The 16,276-nt window shown below is 36.2% G+C and overlaps 2 protein-coding genes across 16 annotated transcripts in view; one reads left to right on the top strand and one right to left on the bottom strand.

The window, feature by feature from the left end:
- PHC3 (polyhomeotic homolog 3) overlaps positions 1-16,276 on the bottom strand; it is an 85,273-nt gene that overhangs the window by 35,457 nt on the left and 33,540 nt on the right. For 8 of the 13 annotated variants that reach the window (XR_016393086.1, XM_089910878.1, XM_089910883.1 and 5 more), the window contains 3 exons: positions 9,412-10,283; positions 9,068-9,115; positions 4,704-4,857 (listed from right to left, as the gene is read on the bottom strand). Coding sequence is in view for 12 of the 13 variants with exons in the window: in XM_089910878.1 (XP_089767004.1) it covers positions 4,704-4,857; positions 9,068-9,115; positions 9,412-10,283 (1,074 nt within the window). In the remaining variant the exon portion in view is untranslated. The remainder of the gene's footprint in view (positions 1-4,703; positions 4,858-9,067; positions 9,116-9,411; positions 10,284-16,276) is intronic. The other 5 variants (XM_089910881.1, XM_089910885.1, XM_089910888.1 and 2 more) reach the window with 1 other exon arrangement.
- GPR160 (G protein-coupled receptor 160) overlaps positions 1-16,276 on the top strand; it is a 96,232-nt gene that overhangs the window by 68,509 nt on the left and 11,447 nt on the right. The window lies entirely within an intron of this gene.

Genomic DNA, 16,276 nt, shown 5'->3' with positions numbered 1-16,276 from the left:
TCCATGCACAAATGTTCTTTGTTGTTGTTGTTATCTTTAACAACTCTTCACTGACACCGTACATGTCAATTTGGGGGAACACTGTATACCAGGCAATTGCAAAATGTTGGGCTGGATCACTGTGATTCCTCCCCTTCAAACTCTGAGGACCACAATAAGACAGACCCACAGCCTACAATGGAGACTTTACCTCCCCATTCGGTAGCAATAAACCTTTACTAAGCTGTACCAAAGTGGAGAGGCGGAACCAGCTGATAGCTAGGAATACCAGTGAGTGCAAGATGTCTGAGAAAAATAACAAAAAAAGAACATGCGGTAAAGATAATATTACTACTTACTGAGCACTTTTGTGCCAGGTACTGTATAAATGTCTTACATGTTATAACACATTTAGCCCTCAAAACTAGCCTATGGGTAGGTACTGTTATTATCTCCATTTTATAGATGTGGAAACCAAAACACAGAAAGATAAAGCAACTTGCCTAGAGGCACACAGCTAATAAGCAGTGCAGCTGGGATACTAACCCAGGCAGTCAGGTTCTGGGTTCTGGAGACAATGCTTTTTTCATTGCTACGGTAACTCCTCTCCACCATCAGTATGAAAAGGATTGATATCACTATCAAAAATGCTCAAAATATAGCGCAGTTAGGTAGAGAAGAAAGAAAAGAAATCCCTATCGAATAAAAATTTCAGCTAACAAAATAGTGTAGTGATAATCGGTGTAGTGTCAGAAATGGAAAAGCTAACAGTTCAGACATAGTAACTCTGACGTAATTAATAACACTATGTAGCTTATCACAGCAAGATTACAGCCATAACTTAACCTAGTTCCACCAAATAATCCACCAGGATAAACTGTACTGGAAAAGCTATTTAAAGTCACACAATCCCTCATTAAGAACTACAAAAGAAAGTCAGCAGAGGACTTCCCTGGTGGCGCAGTGGTTAAGAATCTGCCTGCCAATTCAGGGGACACGGGTTCGATCCCTAGTCCGGGAAGATCCCACAAGCCGCAGAGCATGTGCACCACAACTACTGAGCCTGTGTGCCACAACTACTGAAGCCTGCCCACCTAGAGCCCATGCTCCGCAACAAGAGAAGCCACTGCAATGAGAAGCTCATGCACAGCACAAAGAGTAGCCCCCGCTCGCTGCAACTAGAGAAAGCCCACGCAGCAACAAAGACCCAACGCAGCCCAAAAAAAAAACAAGAAAAGAAAAGAAAAAGTCAGCAGGAAATAATGGTTTGCTGATTTCCAGGAACAAATACACAATTGTACACATGCATTACCGGACTGAAGAACTCCATAAAAATCCTACCCCACATACCCAATTTTCACATATACTCCTAGAGGAAAAGGATAAAAGATATAATGCTGAACTGGGACTAAAAAGCAATTTTTCTGTTGGAAGGAAAATATAAATCTATGGAGAAGTGAAAAATAAGATAAATTTTAATATCCCTTATAGATTTATAAATATTTGATTACTTTAGAAATATAAAGCTGCATTAAGTATATTGTGGCTTATTCAGAAAATACGGCTTAGTATATGTTCTAACTAATTTTTGGATCATACATACAAATAGATCTAAATTTTGTTGAAAACAAAGTTGTAAGTTACTGACTTCTTAAAAAAGTTATTAATAGATATGACTTGCCAGTTTATAACCAGCTGTTAAAATCAAAAACACAAGAAACATTGACATATTATAGCAGAACAAACACACAATTATTGGGGACTTCCCTGGTGGCGCAGTGGTTAAGAATCCGCCTGCCAATGCAGGGGACATGGGTTCGATCCCCAATCTGGGAAGATCCCACATGCCGCTGAGCAACTAAGCCCATGCGCCACAACTACTGAGCCTGCACTCTAGAGCCCGTGAGCCACAACTACTGAGCTCACGTGCCACAACTACTGAAGCCCACGTGCCTAGAGCCCGTGCTCCGCAAAAAGAGAAGCCACCACAATGGGAAGCCCACGCACCTCAACAAAGAGCAGCCCCCGCTTGCCACAACTAGAGAAAGCCCGCGAGCAGCAACGAAGACCCAACGCAGGCAAAATTTAATTAATTAGTTTTTAAAAAAACACAATTACTACACTCTCTAGATTTAAGACAACTGTGAGACAGAAACCCCAAGTTAACTGATAAGACTTTGCCACAGGTTACTCTGCCTATTCACAGTCTCATTTTCTGAGCAAGATCTATGAGCTTTTTCTACTCTTTTTTATGGATGCTTTTTTAAGAATTCTTATAGATTTATGAAGACCGAATCCTGGGTGGAAACAAGTCCCTCTATTTTTACAGGTTAGTTTATTACATGATTTGATGAGCAACGTGTGCTTGCTTTTCCCCCCTCATATACTACAGAAACTAGTTAAGTATGAAGTAAATTAAAGGAGGATTCAAATATCTACATTGTACTTAGACAATTTAGCCAGAGGGATGGATATGCCTGCTAGGATCTCAGACTACATTCCTGAGGAAATAATGTGAAGATATTCTTGAGTTTCAATATATCAAAAATGTTTAAATTTTCTTGAGTATCATTAGTAATGCTTATTAGGTAATTAAATCACAGTCACAATGCAAGGTTAGTATCCAATTAAACACATATTTCTGCCTTCAAATCAAAACTCCAAGAAATCTGCAGCAACATAAATCCATTTTCAGTGTATACAAACTACAAAGATTTAATACTATAGTTAGATTTTCTTAAATCTATCTTTTGAGGTATTATTTTGAATAAGCAAAGGCAATAATATTGAACTTGTCTTAAATATTTTATATAATTTTATTGACTAAATGTTTTCTATTTTTCAGGAAGGGAAAAAAGTTGGAGGAAAATTGGTTTTCCCCCTCCATGCTTTCCAGAGATTCATATTGGTATAGTAAGGGATAAAAGCTAGAAAGAAGAGAAGGGATAGAAATGTGGCATGCTGAAGAAAAGAGAGGACAAGGGCTGCTTTGGTAGCAAAGTCAGTGCCCCGTTACAGTCTGTTTCCATGCCTGCTACAGTGGTTCTTCTTAACTGAAAGTGATCGTGAAGGCCATGAGATATTCAATAGAATAAAATACTTACTACAAAGCCTGAACCAAGATTAGTATTATCTGGATAAGTGGTCAGTAAACTTTCTATAAAGGACATATGGTCTCTGCAATGACTCATGTTTGCTGCAGTAATGCAAAAGTAGCCATAGATAATACCTGAACAAATGAACGTGGCTGTGTTGCACAGAACTCTATTCATGGACAATGAAATTTGAATTTCACATCATCTTCACATGACATGAAACATTACTCTTCTTTTGATTTTTTTTTCAAACATTTAAAAATTTTAAAACCATACTTAGCTCATGGGCCATACAAAAACATGCAGCAGGAAGGATCTGAAGCGTGAGCTATCATTTGCCAACCCCTGATCTAAATAAAATACTAAAAAAAAACCCAAAACCCTAACACAGAATATATCTTTTTTAGGACTTAGATACCGGGCTATAGATTATAATGTTTTAGTAAAATACCTAGGATTCACAGTCACTTTGATATTATGAGGAGGAGTATAGAGAAGATTTACTTGAACTCGTAAGTAGTTCTGAAGTAGTGAATAAGAATTTGAATGCTTAAACTCAAGAATTTTTTAATCCACGTCCCTAGTAAGAATTAGTGAGGCTTAATTTAAATACTGTCTGGGAAAGAACACTTTTAAAAGCATTTACTCAGTCTGGATCACAAGCAATTATGACGAATGTCTGATATGACTTCAAATGCTTTGTGATTTTTTTTTTTTTTTTTTTTTTTTTTGCGGTACGCGGGCCTCTCACTGTTGTGGCCTCTCCCGTTGTGGAGCACAGGCTCCAGATGCGCAGGCTCAGTGGCCACGGCTCACGGGCCCAGCCGCTCCGCGGCATGTGGGACCCTCCCGGACCGGGGCACGAACCTGTGTCCCCTGCATCGACAGGCAGACTCTCAGCCACTGTGCCACCAGGGAAGCCCATGTTTTGTGATTTTTGGAAAGTATAATTGAAATCTTCTGATAGAACTTTGATTTATTCTAGTTTTTAAGCTAGAAATAGCTTGACACATAAATCTGAATGGTCATATGAAACACATCTGTACAAACTACTAGAAATTCAAAGGCTGAAATACGTTTTTGATTTGGGTAGTTCCTCAACAACTGTTCTAATTATTCCTCATCAAAAAAAAATATTCTTGGGACTTCCCTGGTGGCGCAGTGGTTAAGAATCTGCCTGCCAATGCAGGGGACACGGGTTCGAGCCCTGGTCCAGGAAGATCCCACATGCCGCGGAGCAACTAAGCCTGTGCGCCACAACTACTGAGCCTGTGCTGTAGAGCCTGCGAGCCACAACTACTGAGCCTGCATGCCACAACTACTGAAGATTGCGTGCCTAGAGCCCATGGTCTGCAAGAAAAGAAGCCACCGCAATGAGAAGCCCGCGCACCACAAAGAAGAATAGCCCCCACTCATTGCAACTAGAGGAAGCCCGTGCACCGCAATGAAGACCCAATGCGTCCATAAATTAATTAATTAATTTTTAAAAAGTCTTGAATTCTAATCTATGTTTTGCAGCAATTAATTACACAGCAAATTAGTTTAATACCACCTCTATTGAAAAAAACCTTTTTCCGTTACTAACATTTCTCTAATAGAAAATTTCCCCAAATTCAGGCATTTTCTCACCTAACAAAGGATGCTCAGAAGTCAAATCTTCTCCTCTCCCCACAGTTATAGCTGCTGGAGACAATGTGGGTGGTGGTGGAGTTCTATCCATTCGGACACATTCTTCTGACTCCTCTGGCATTTCTTCTTCACATACATCTTCTACTTGATAAACCTGCAATGACAAACCACGCTGCCTAAAAATGTTTCTAAAATACATTTGATAAGGTGTTCTTAATTTAATTAACAAAATAAATTCCGAGTGTTTTAAAAATTAAAAGGCAAAATGACTATTTGACAGATTGAAAGGAAAACTTTAAAATCATTCAAATGAAGTTTTTCATAATCCTTGACGATTCATGATACTTGATGATATTTCACTGAAAGCAAGCTGTGGATCAGTACCTAAGCTATAAATCACTAAGGTTTCCCAAAAGTGATAGTCAAGTCAGGACACATTTTTAATTTTGTTAATTTTTTAAAATGTTTTGATTTTATACACTCAAACAACTATTTGGGGAATTTACTATAGTTTCTGTTAACTTCCACTGTCATAAATCAAAATAGATACTAATATTTTTCACAAGCATGTTAAGTAAATCTCCAAAATGACGCCTATTATGTAAGGAAATGCACTGTTTAAAGGACTACATCCCAGGTTCTTCTTTATTATATTTATGTGAATTAAAGATTAAATTTTGAAAAGTATGTCTGAGTACCCACAAAAAAGGTATGTGATTACATGTTTAATCTTCTGATCTACTCAAGAATCTAATGAATTTTTATAAGCTAGTATCAGTTAAACAGAAAACATCTGTCCTTGAAATAACACACACACACCCCCCCAGCCTAAACCATTTGACATATTACTTTTAGTTCTTTAATATTGTTCCATACTTATAGAAGAAAGTTACATCTTTAATTTAACTACCTTGTTATCCAATGGTAAAGATAATACTTAAGAAGAAAACATGGACTCAAAAGTACTCTGAGAAGGAACTTTAAAAACGTCTAACCTATTTGATTTTTTATTAAACTTAAGGCTGAATTTTCAAAGTCCACTTGTAGAGACTGACACAGGTATTTATTTTAATTTGTCATCGTTTTTTATTTAACCATTATTTTTGAAAGATGACAGGTCACTAAAAACAAAGCCACAAAGCAATTTACCCCCTTCTTATATGTACAAAGTTTATTACTTACATTTATAAAAGTTGTGAGTTTTTAAGATAACCTACCCAAACTGATTAATATTTCTAATAAATATCAAAACAAAAAATGTTTCTTCAACATTCACAAAAAACTTTTAAATGATCTAATATTGTATATATTTTTAATCAAACTATTGAAAAAGTTTGATTTGAAATTAAATATAAAAACAATCAATATTTCTGAAACCAGCATAAACAATGTGTGATAAAAAGGACTTGAAGTTTTACCTACAAAGGCATATCTAACAACAGCAATAGAATTTAAAAATCAAAACAAACAAAAAAAACCCCCTAATTTTTCAAGATAATCTATTAAGAAAAAATTAGCTTTCTTTTTTTTAAAATTAAAAAATTCCTTTGTTACTGATAATTTTATATCAAATATAATATCCAGAGCTGTGATTCGAATCAGCTACTAAGTAGGCAACATTTTTAAAAGTTATTTGCTCACAACCCTGAATCTGGAAACCTGTTTCACTAAGAGAGAGTCCTTGCCTCATGTCTGGATCCTCAGGAGTGAAAGCAGTCGTTCATTACTGTACAGCGCAACAATGATAGCTGCTAGTATCTGTTCATGATAATTTTTTTTAAATGATGATAATGTCCAATACAGGGAAAGTCATCCAAAAAAATGTCCTGGGGGTTAAAGGAAAAACAAAAAACAAAAAACTTCTAGTGAGGGGCACCTGCTGTAGTAGTGATTACCTTAATTTGGCAGAGTGGTGGGGATGTTGATTCAGAGGTAATTAGGCAAGTAATGGTTGTATCAACCAGCTCAACTGTATCTATGTAGCATTCCTTTATATTACTTTTCTTCCAAAGATCATCTTTTCATAAAATGCTGAAACTCTCTCTTTAATATTAATGCTGTCACAAGTTTTTCAAACACCTACTACAGTACCTTTTAAGGAATCAAAGATCGTGCATGATCATGCATAGTATTCTGATTTTTAAAATATAATGAAAGAGTTTTAAAGGATTAAAAGAGGCAAACACAAATAACATATTCTGAAATAATCCAACAAAGAATACTGTAAAATATTTTTCGTTCTTCACAGGTAAGCCTAACTGTACATACTTTCTTCCACATCTCCCATGTAAAGGCAAAGTAAGTTAAAGAATAAAAGAAGTAGGCAAAAGCAAATCTGTCACAGACATCTGGCACCATCAGCATAAAAAAAATCTAAGTGCGACAACTAAAAGACTGAATAAAGCAAAGGAGTGAAGGTTTTGCTCACAAGATCATTTGGAAACTGTACATCACAATTTCTCTTTAGTTCATAACTATGACTATTCTAAAACTAACACTGGCTGCCAAACTTACCTCAATAAAGTACATTAGTCCCATCTGTCTCCTTTCCCTAAACAAACTGTGGAAAACATTTATTAGTTCTAAATTATCTACACTTACCATATCTTACTTATCATACCTAAATGTCAATGAAAAATCTTTTAAAAAAACATACTGAAAATTACTTTGAAAATTCACTTATCTTTGAAAATTTCACATCTCTTAGAAGTATCTCTCTACCTTTGAATATTTGAAACAACCAGGAAATTGTGAACGAATGTGTAATTCATGAAGAAATGGGATGGTTAAAAAAATTGATTTGATAAAGGTAATAACAGAAAAATACAGCAATTTAATAAATAGGCTATGGTACTCAAAGAAAGGTAAAAGATAAGAACGATAACATGGAAACATCTGTAGCAAATATGACCATACCAGTGATAGCAGAGAAAGTTATTCTTCTCATGAAAAAAAAAATTCCAAAAATGAGGTAACATAAATTTAAAAAAAACCAAAATTAATAGAGGGCAGAAAATAATAAGATCCTAGATATTTTTAACTTTAATCCAAGTGTTGTTATGTTTTTGATATTTCTATCCCAAACATGTTCCCCAAGGTCTGCCCTGACAAAAATAATTAGAAAAATATAAGGCATATAGAGAAACTTTATTTTTTTACTTGTTAAAAACCAATTCATTGAACTAGAAAGTGAGAATATAAATTCAAATTAAATTTGATTTCTTTGAAGGTACTGTACACTTTTAAGCCTGTGTTTTTATATTACAATATCCATTGCAAACTCTTCAAAAATACATTAAAAGAAAATATAGAGACATAATAATTGAAATACAAACTTATTTCTAGATGCCCATTGTTGTCTTTGTCAAATTCTGTTCTTAATAAAAGTGAGTAGGAAGTGGAATTCAATCTCTTCATGCCTATTAAGATCAGTCAGAATGACAAGAATAAAGAATCTATAAATTTGCATCCTGAGCACCAAAATGTTTCCCATTAAGGAACAGACTTTGAAACCCCTTTCCTTTCTGAGTTTATGGTTACTAGCCTTTAAGTGATAAAATCTCTTTAGTGAGGTTTGATATAAAACCTCCTTTGGGGGGTGGTGGTGGTGGTGGGATGAACTGGGAGATTGAGATCGATATGTATACACTAATATGTATAAAACAGATAATTAATAAGAACCCGCTGTATAAAAACAAAAAAATAAAATTCAAAAAAAGTAAAAATAAAAAAATAAAACCTCTTTTGAGAATATTGTTTTCCTCAGTTATAAATTAATTATGAATTTGATCATTCCAACGTTTAGAGACCTTATTTCAATTTTTATTATAAATTATTTTATAAATTTTAAAAGTCCTTTATAGAATGTTTAAAAGAAAAACATTTTTCAGGATAATTTTCCTCTGTAGGCAGTATGTACCATTTCTAGAGGTTTATTTTGATAAATTTCACCACAATCTCAGTTACTCAAAACTTTTACTCCTCCCAGTGGATTTTTTCATCCTCAGTATTCAACTCATCCACTGAGATTTTCTTAGCTTTCTAAATGAGAAATATTTTAAGTATATATTCTCCCTTAGTAGAAATTTAAAAATCAGTTTAATAATTCTAAAAGATGGCCTACAGTTAATGTTTTTTTTTTGCAAAGTTGGATTCTTTCCTAGAATAACTGGTTTTTACAAAGTTTTAATTACAAAATACAAGTTTACCAAAAAATTACATCATACAAGCATACCTCCACCTTGAAGCAAAAGCCCCATAAAGGCCTAGTACTTCAGAATGCATACAACCAAAAAGGTTAGCTAGATAAACCATACGTTTAAGAACATACAAGCCAACAGAAGGGATCTATGAAGGATAATCACCTTAAGAGAAAAAACTTTGTGCAGATGACACTGGTTCAAATGCATTCCCTTGGGGAAAAAAAATCAACTCTGTAAAGATAGCAGATGGATTTGTTTAAATAGTAATAAAATTAACGAGGGACTTTAATAACCATTACAAATTATCAAGCATGCAACCATACTACAACAAAAGGTTTTTTGTTTTTTTTTTTGCCCATACAGCATGTATGTCAGATACTGACAGATGGAAATTTCAAGCTTTTTAAATTCATTGGCATTTAGATCTAATGATATAACATAGCGTGGGAGAAAACTGTTTTTACTTTCAGGTCGGCAAGAAAGTCAAAGAGCTTCCAAGGGCTTACCACTGGTGGATCAACGGATGCTGGTGGTTGTACTTGTAGGTTTACCGCAACAGTCTGTGGAGGAGGAAGAGTCTGAAATGGCAACTGGACCAAAGCTTCTGCAGCTGGAAGCTCCTCTTCTGACACCAAAGCATTCTGCACCAAAACCTGGCCCTGGGACAGAATTTCAGGCTGCACTTGTAAAGATTGCATAGACTGCAAGGGCAGTGGTGGAATCTGAGCTGGAGGAGATGTCGACATCTGCGGAGGGGTTGCAATTGGGATTGGAGAGGACTGCAGGGTTGAATATTGCTGGTGTGATGCTGGAGACACAATCTGCTGACCTGGGGATACCAAGGTGGACTGCTGAACTGGGCCAATGTGTACAACAGGGGAAGCTGGAAGTGGAAGATGGGATGGAAGATTCAGCTGTGCTGTAGGTTGCACCTGATTAGCAGTGGACTGCTGCAAGTTTGACCCTGGCTGGAGAGCTGATGACACAAGTGGGTGTGGCTGAATAAGTGCTTGTGGATGAATAATTATAGTAGGAGACTGACTTGGTGAATGAGGTGGTGGAGGAGACACCACTACAGACTGCTGTGCTGACTGTGACTGGCTAGGAGACACTGGTAAAGGAGGGGGATGACTCTGAATTGGGGAACAATGCTGTGGCTGGGCACTACTGGGAGCTGGAGGCAGGCCGTGGTTTTGGAGTGGTAAACAGTGCTGGGATGGTGGTGGGTCTTGAGTTGGACTTTGAAGTGGGATTGGCTGAATTTGCTGTTGCTGCTGCTGTAGCATCAGCTGATGGTGGGAAACTTTGGGAGGTGGTGAATGAAGAGGAATCTGCTGATGTTTTATTAGAGGATGAGGCTGAATTGGAGGATATGAAGCTGTGAGAGAAAAAAATGACAATTAGTATTTATTTCAAAAGTAATCACATAAATTTTAAAATAAATCTAAATGAGGAACGTTTTCGCATCAGAAGGTCATAATCATCAGAAATCTATTACAAGTCTTCCCAACAAGAATGGCTCAAAAATGTAATGACAAACAACTTTTCCTTGGAAAACTACGTAATTTCATAAAACAAACTGTACTGTGATAAGTTCCAAAAGAAAACTGCCTAAAACAATTGATTCATAAATCTGAATCTACACGATTTATTCTTATTAAATTTTATATGTCACCAGAATATTTCCATTAACTTTTAACAAAGTTTATCCGCTTGAATTCCTTCTCTGGGAAGAAGAGGAGTGTAACTGAACAAGTGTAATATAAATAAAGATAACTTCAAAATCATAAAATAAAGGTCTCATCCTTTCTAATCCATGTCTAAACATTCTTCCAACTAACAGTCAATGTAATTACCTATAAAGCTTCCCAAATAAGTTCCCCAATTTGAACCGAGATGAATAGTTGGTACTATTTGACCCAGGAAAATATTTTGTATAAAAAGTTAATTTACTTAAGCAAAACACATGTGTGAATCCTACAGCATGGTTAAATAATCACAGTAACTAAGAAATGAAATTTCAGGGGCCATTCCAAATCCAGGAGAGCAATAGTTTTGCTTGCAGAAAAAATGACGCAATCAGCCATGCTGTCTAGACAAATGATCTTGTTTTACTTCTCTCTCCCACATACACTAAAAAAAACCTACAGTAATCTATAAGTGATAATACCAGTTTTCTCCACAAGGGAGCCACCCATAACAGGAAATATATATGTAAGAATTAGTAAAATCAAGTAGAAAGTAGTTTCCACATCATTATGCCTCTTCTGCATACTGACTGGTGCATATGTTCACACAGAGGGAGATGCTGGTGAAATCCTCTCTATCTAAATAAGAATGGAAACTGGGTTCACTAGAAGATAAACTGAAGATTACTTAATATTAATATCATGTAACATTATCACATTTAAAATATACCTAAAGACAGGCAAAAATTTTTTCTTAATCTCAGACTGTAATGCCTTGTATCTATTTTTACATTCAACCATTATTTGTGACAAAGACCTTATAAAAAATTCTAACAACTTTTTTTCAACCTTTCTGTATTTGGTTCGTTATTATCTGAAATTCTGGAGATTCTTTAAGGAAATTAACATCTGATTAACATCTCAAGAAAGAAGCATTTAGAAGGTTCAACAAATACCCACGAATTGTTAAAAACAAAATGGAAATTAGATCTAAAATTTCATCTAACAAAGTAATTTTCATATAACTAGACTAACATTTCAAACCAAGACTGAAAATTTTATGTCAGCACTTTATAAATGTGTTGATAAAGACTCTCTATTATAGAGTATTCAAAAAAATCTTGGACTTTTATAGAGTACCTTTCCACCAAGGGGCTTAAGATGCTTTCACATCTCTCTCCTTTGTACTCACAAAATGCCTGTTGAGTAGGTACCCTTTTACAGATAAGGAAATAGAGGTTTAGCAAAGGCCCACTTTAATTCAATTTTTAAGTTATAATTAAAATTTACCATATTCTTGAAGTACAATGGAGATTATATTCATGGGAATAAAAAGTCTTTCTGTGCTCTAGCAAGTAAGCAATCTTTGCCTTCTAGAGCTGGTAATTCAATACAGTAATAGTTATCCTTTCACCTAAATAAAATTTTTCTTTGATCAGAAATCAAAATGAGTCTATATATTTTATATTAGTCCTTTAAGTCCAACTGACAAGCACATATACTACAGAATAACTGAGGATATCTTAAACAATACTTCCATATAAGAAAAGTCCTAGTGTTCTGGAGAATCATGACGTGTGTTAATTTCTCTGATTTTAATAAACACTTTAGTATTGTCAGGGTGGCCTTATAACTGAAGAATTAATGATTGGCATCATCTCTCACATATGCAGCAGAACCTTTTATTATTGCAAATAATTAAATATATTATTGTAAATTATTAAATATATTATTTCATTCAGTAGTTACTACAACCCCATGAGGTACACAGGGTACTATACTAATCCAGTATATTTCAAGTGAAGAAACTTTCAGTAGTGAAGTGACTTGCCTAAAATCACCTGGCTATTAAGGGGCAGCGCTGGGTATAAAAAAATCCACAGTCTTAGCTGAGTCTAGGTTCCTATTATGGTCTGAATGTATGTGTCCCCCAAAATTGACGTTGAAGCCCTAACCCTTAATGTGACTGTGTTTGGTAAGGGGGCCTCTAAGGAAGTAATTATGGTTAAATGAGGTCAAAAGGGTGAGGCCCTGACCCAACAGGATGAGACAGAAGAGAACTCGATATCCTCTCTTCTTGCACTCAGATGAAAGACTGTATGAGGACACACTAGAAGGCAGCCATCTGCAAGCCTGAAAGAGAGCGCTCACCAAAAACCAAACACTGCCAGTTCTTGATCTTGAGCTTCCCAGCCTCCAGAACTGTGAGAAGATAAATTTCTGTTGTTTAAGCCAGTGGTCCCCAACCATTTTGGCACCAGGGACCACTTTCATGGAAGACAATTTTTCCAGGGACGGGGAGGGGGGCAGATATGGTGGTTCAGGCCGTAATGTGAGCAATGAGGAATGGGGAGCGGGAGATGAAGCTTCACTACTCACTCGCCTGCCGCTCACCTCCTGCTGTGTGGGCTGATTTCTAACAGGTCTAAGACTGCTACTGGTCCGTGGACTGGGGGTTGGGGACCCCTGGTTTAAGCTATCTAGGCCATGGTATTTTTTTTATGATAGCCTAAGCAGACTAATTAGTCTTTTCACTACATAGTCTTTTCACTACACTACTTATTTCATAAAAGCTCTAAAGACTGAGCTCTAATATAGTTCGTGATAATTTCCAGACATTTGGTTAAAGTTTGCCTTTATTTTATATATTAAAAATAGGATTAATAAATATCAAGTGGGAATTCCACCCTCAAGAAGAAATGATGAAGAAAACTAAATGATGTTAGCACCCTAGAAATACATGTAAGGAAATAATAACCATGTCTGTTATATGTCTATTATAATAATTACTAGACTATACTATGTTAGCATACAAGCAGATTTTTCAATACTTGAAAGTGACCTGCAGGAGCAAGCATTTTTCTAATTGAAGAAAAGGACAAATTACCAATTCAAGAATCTCAAAAAAAAAAAAAAAAATCTTAGCTTCAGACTAACTCCATACCAACAAGAGCAGAAAAACTAAAAGGGTAGAAAAATTATAACTGCTGCCTTGCCAGAAGATACAAATTGCTTTGAATAACTGCATTTTTAAGTTAAAATTGAATTTTTAAGTTTGGAAGCTGCAAAGGTTTATGTGGCTTAGGGTGTTCCATTTGGTTTTATTTCTAAAAAGTAACACCACAGAAAACTGGAGTTTGGTTAATACACATAAGCTCTAAATCTGGAATTGCAATTGTCCTGAAGTCTCAGGATGGTGTAAGGCCCTCTTACTCTTAGTTGGTTTTAGCTTACTGGTCTCCTCCATACTTGCATAAAATATTTGCCATCAGAGGAAGGCAACTAGAAAGATATTATCACACTATCAATGAAAAGGGGAAGAATAAGTGTTAACTTAGAACCAGATATTGTGAGTTCAGGGGGAATGAAAATCCAAAAGCAGATCTCTTTGCTTGAACTAACCCTGAAAGACTTCCTACCTTTCTCTTTGAAAGGAAATTAACCTACCCTCCATTATAATCTATCAAAACTATAGAAATCAATATAAATTGTCCCCTGAGCAGTCATTCCAAGCACAGTGGGTCACTGCCTCTCCACACTAACTCCTTCCATCAACACTGGCCAGGGAATTCCCTGGCGTTCCAGTGGTTAGGACTCTGCGCTTTCACTGCCGAGGGCATGGGTTCAACCTCTGGGTAGGTAACTAAGATCCCACAAGCCATGGAGCGCAGCCAAACAGAAAACAAAACAAAGAAAAACACTGGCCAGAGGCTGGTTTGAGGCTAAGAATACTCTGGACAATACAGTACAAAAATCCTGTTATCATGCCATATAGATAGCAGGACCTTGCACACAGATGTTTATAAAAAAGAATTCACATCTAACCATACTATGAGTGGATTTATTATTTATACATTCTAACAAACCCTTCACTTATCTAAGATTCAGATTGAAGAATTCTAAGCAGTGATACCTAGTTAGTACAAATGGAAAAAACTGTGCTATAACTTCCAAAATCCAAATGGAAAAAAAAAATCAACTATTAATCCAACAAATATTTACTCTTGTCCACCTATTATAGATGTAAGTACATATAAGGCATAACTTGGTGCTGTCAAGATAAAAGAATGAAAAGGTTAATCTGAAAAAGGATTAAAAGACTTAATAAATGTAAAGTACCTGACACACAGGTGCTTGATATTAGTTCCCTACCCTCAAAGAGCTTACTTACTGTCTAGTAGAAAAGCTAAGATCAATAAGTATATAAATAACTATAAAAGAAAAAGTACCACAAAGAAATATAAAAATGCTATACAAGGGACCTCCCTGGTGGTCCAGTTAAGACTCCGCACTCCCAATGCAGGGGGCCCAGGTTCGATCCCTGGTCAGGGAACTAGATCCCACATGACACAACCAAGAGTTCACATGCCGCACCTAAAGATCCCACATGCTGCAACTAAAAGATCCCCGCATGCTGCAACTAAGACCCAGTGCAGACAATTAAATAAATATATATATTTTAAATGCTATACAAGTTCAGAAGGAGAGATTTCTAACTAGGGGAATCAAACAATTCCAAGATCTTGAGATTGCGTGATACAGAGAATGTTGGCAATATCAGCACAGAAGAAACATAAAAAGAGAAAAGGCAACCTTCAGCAGTGTAAAATGAATCTTTAAAAAGTAATGCAAAAAAAAGAAATAAAGTAATGCATAATTATAAAAGGGCAGAAAGAAGATGCTTACCTGATGAGGCTGGATCAAAGGAAGATTTATTTTTTTTAATGTAACATATGTGAGGTATCTAGCCCAGTGCGTCTCTCACACACACACACACACACACACACACACACTTTCAATAAACAATAGTTAAACTGGTATAAAAACATATGTAGAGGGCTTCCCTGGTGGCGCAGTGGTTGAGCGTCCACCTGCCGATGCAGGGGACACGGGTTCGTGCCCCGGTCCGGGAGGATCCCACATGCCGCGGAGCGGCTGGGCCCGTGAGCCATGGCCGCTGAGCCTGCGCGTCCGGAGCCTGTGCTCCGCAATGGGAGAGGCCACAACAGTGAGAGGCCCGCGTACCAAAAAAAAACAAAAACAAAACAAACAAAAACCATATGTAGATATATTAAGAATAGGAAAGATCTAAGTATGCTTAAGAAGCAAAAGAAAGGATCCAGCATGAGGGAGACAAAAGATGCTATAATAACTATGAAAGAAGGTCAGGAGTCAGTAAAAAAGATGCAATCAATGACACAAGGAAATAGTGCTAACTTTAAAGAAGAAAGCAGATAATTCCTTATCCTATTAGAAGTGAAGAAAGCTCAACACTGAGAAATTCTGAGATGAACAGAAGACACGGTAAGGAAACTCAGTCTGCACGGCCCCAGAATTTCCAGCATGAGAACCATGAAGCAACATTATCTGTAGATGGCAGAGGGAGCACACATGGGATTCAAAGGCTGATGAAAATGAAAACGACTTAGTTGATTCCCTGACATTTGCCTCTCAGAGATGAAATCAAAGATGGAAAAATAGCAACATGGTGAGGAAAATAATTATGCATAATCCTTATTTTTGGAAACTGATAAATTCCTTCCACTAATGACAATGTTAAAGAAAAATACATACTTGCTTTTTTTAAAAAGCTTTTAATTTTGTTCCACTAAAGCACATTAAACAAACCACAGGCAAATTATTTTAAAGCTAAAAGGTTTTATCGACATAACAGCAGACCAGC

This window comes from Delphinapterus leucas, chromosome 4 (genome assembly GCF_059928025.1).
Source record: "Delphinapterus leucas isolate spDelLeu-1000000601 "Yukka" chromosome 4, BTC_Dleu_Yukka2, whole genome shotgun sequence".
Lineage (NCBI taxonomy): Eukaryota > Metazoa > Chordata > Mammalia > Artiodactyla > Monodontidae > Delphinapterus > Delphinapterus leucas.
The sequence above is the reverse complement of the archived record's forward strand: the minus strand, read 5'-3'. Positions and strand labels throughout refer to the sequence as shown.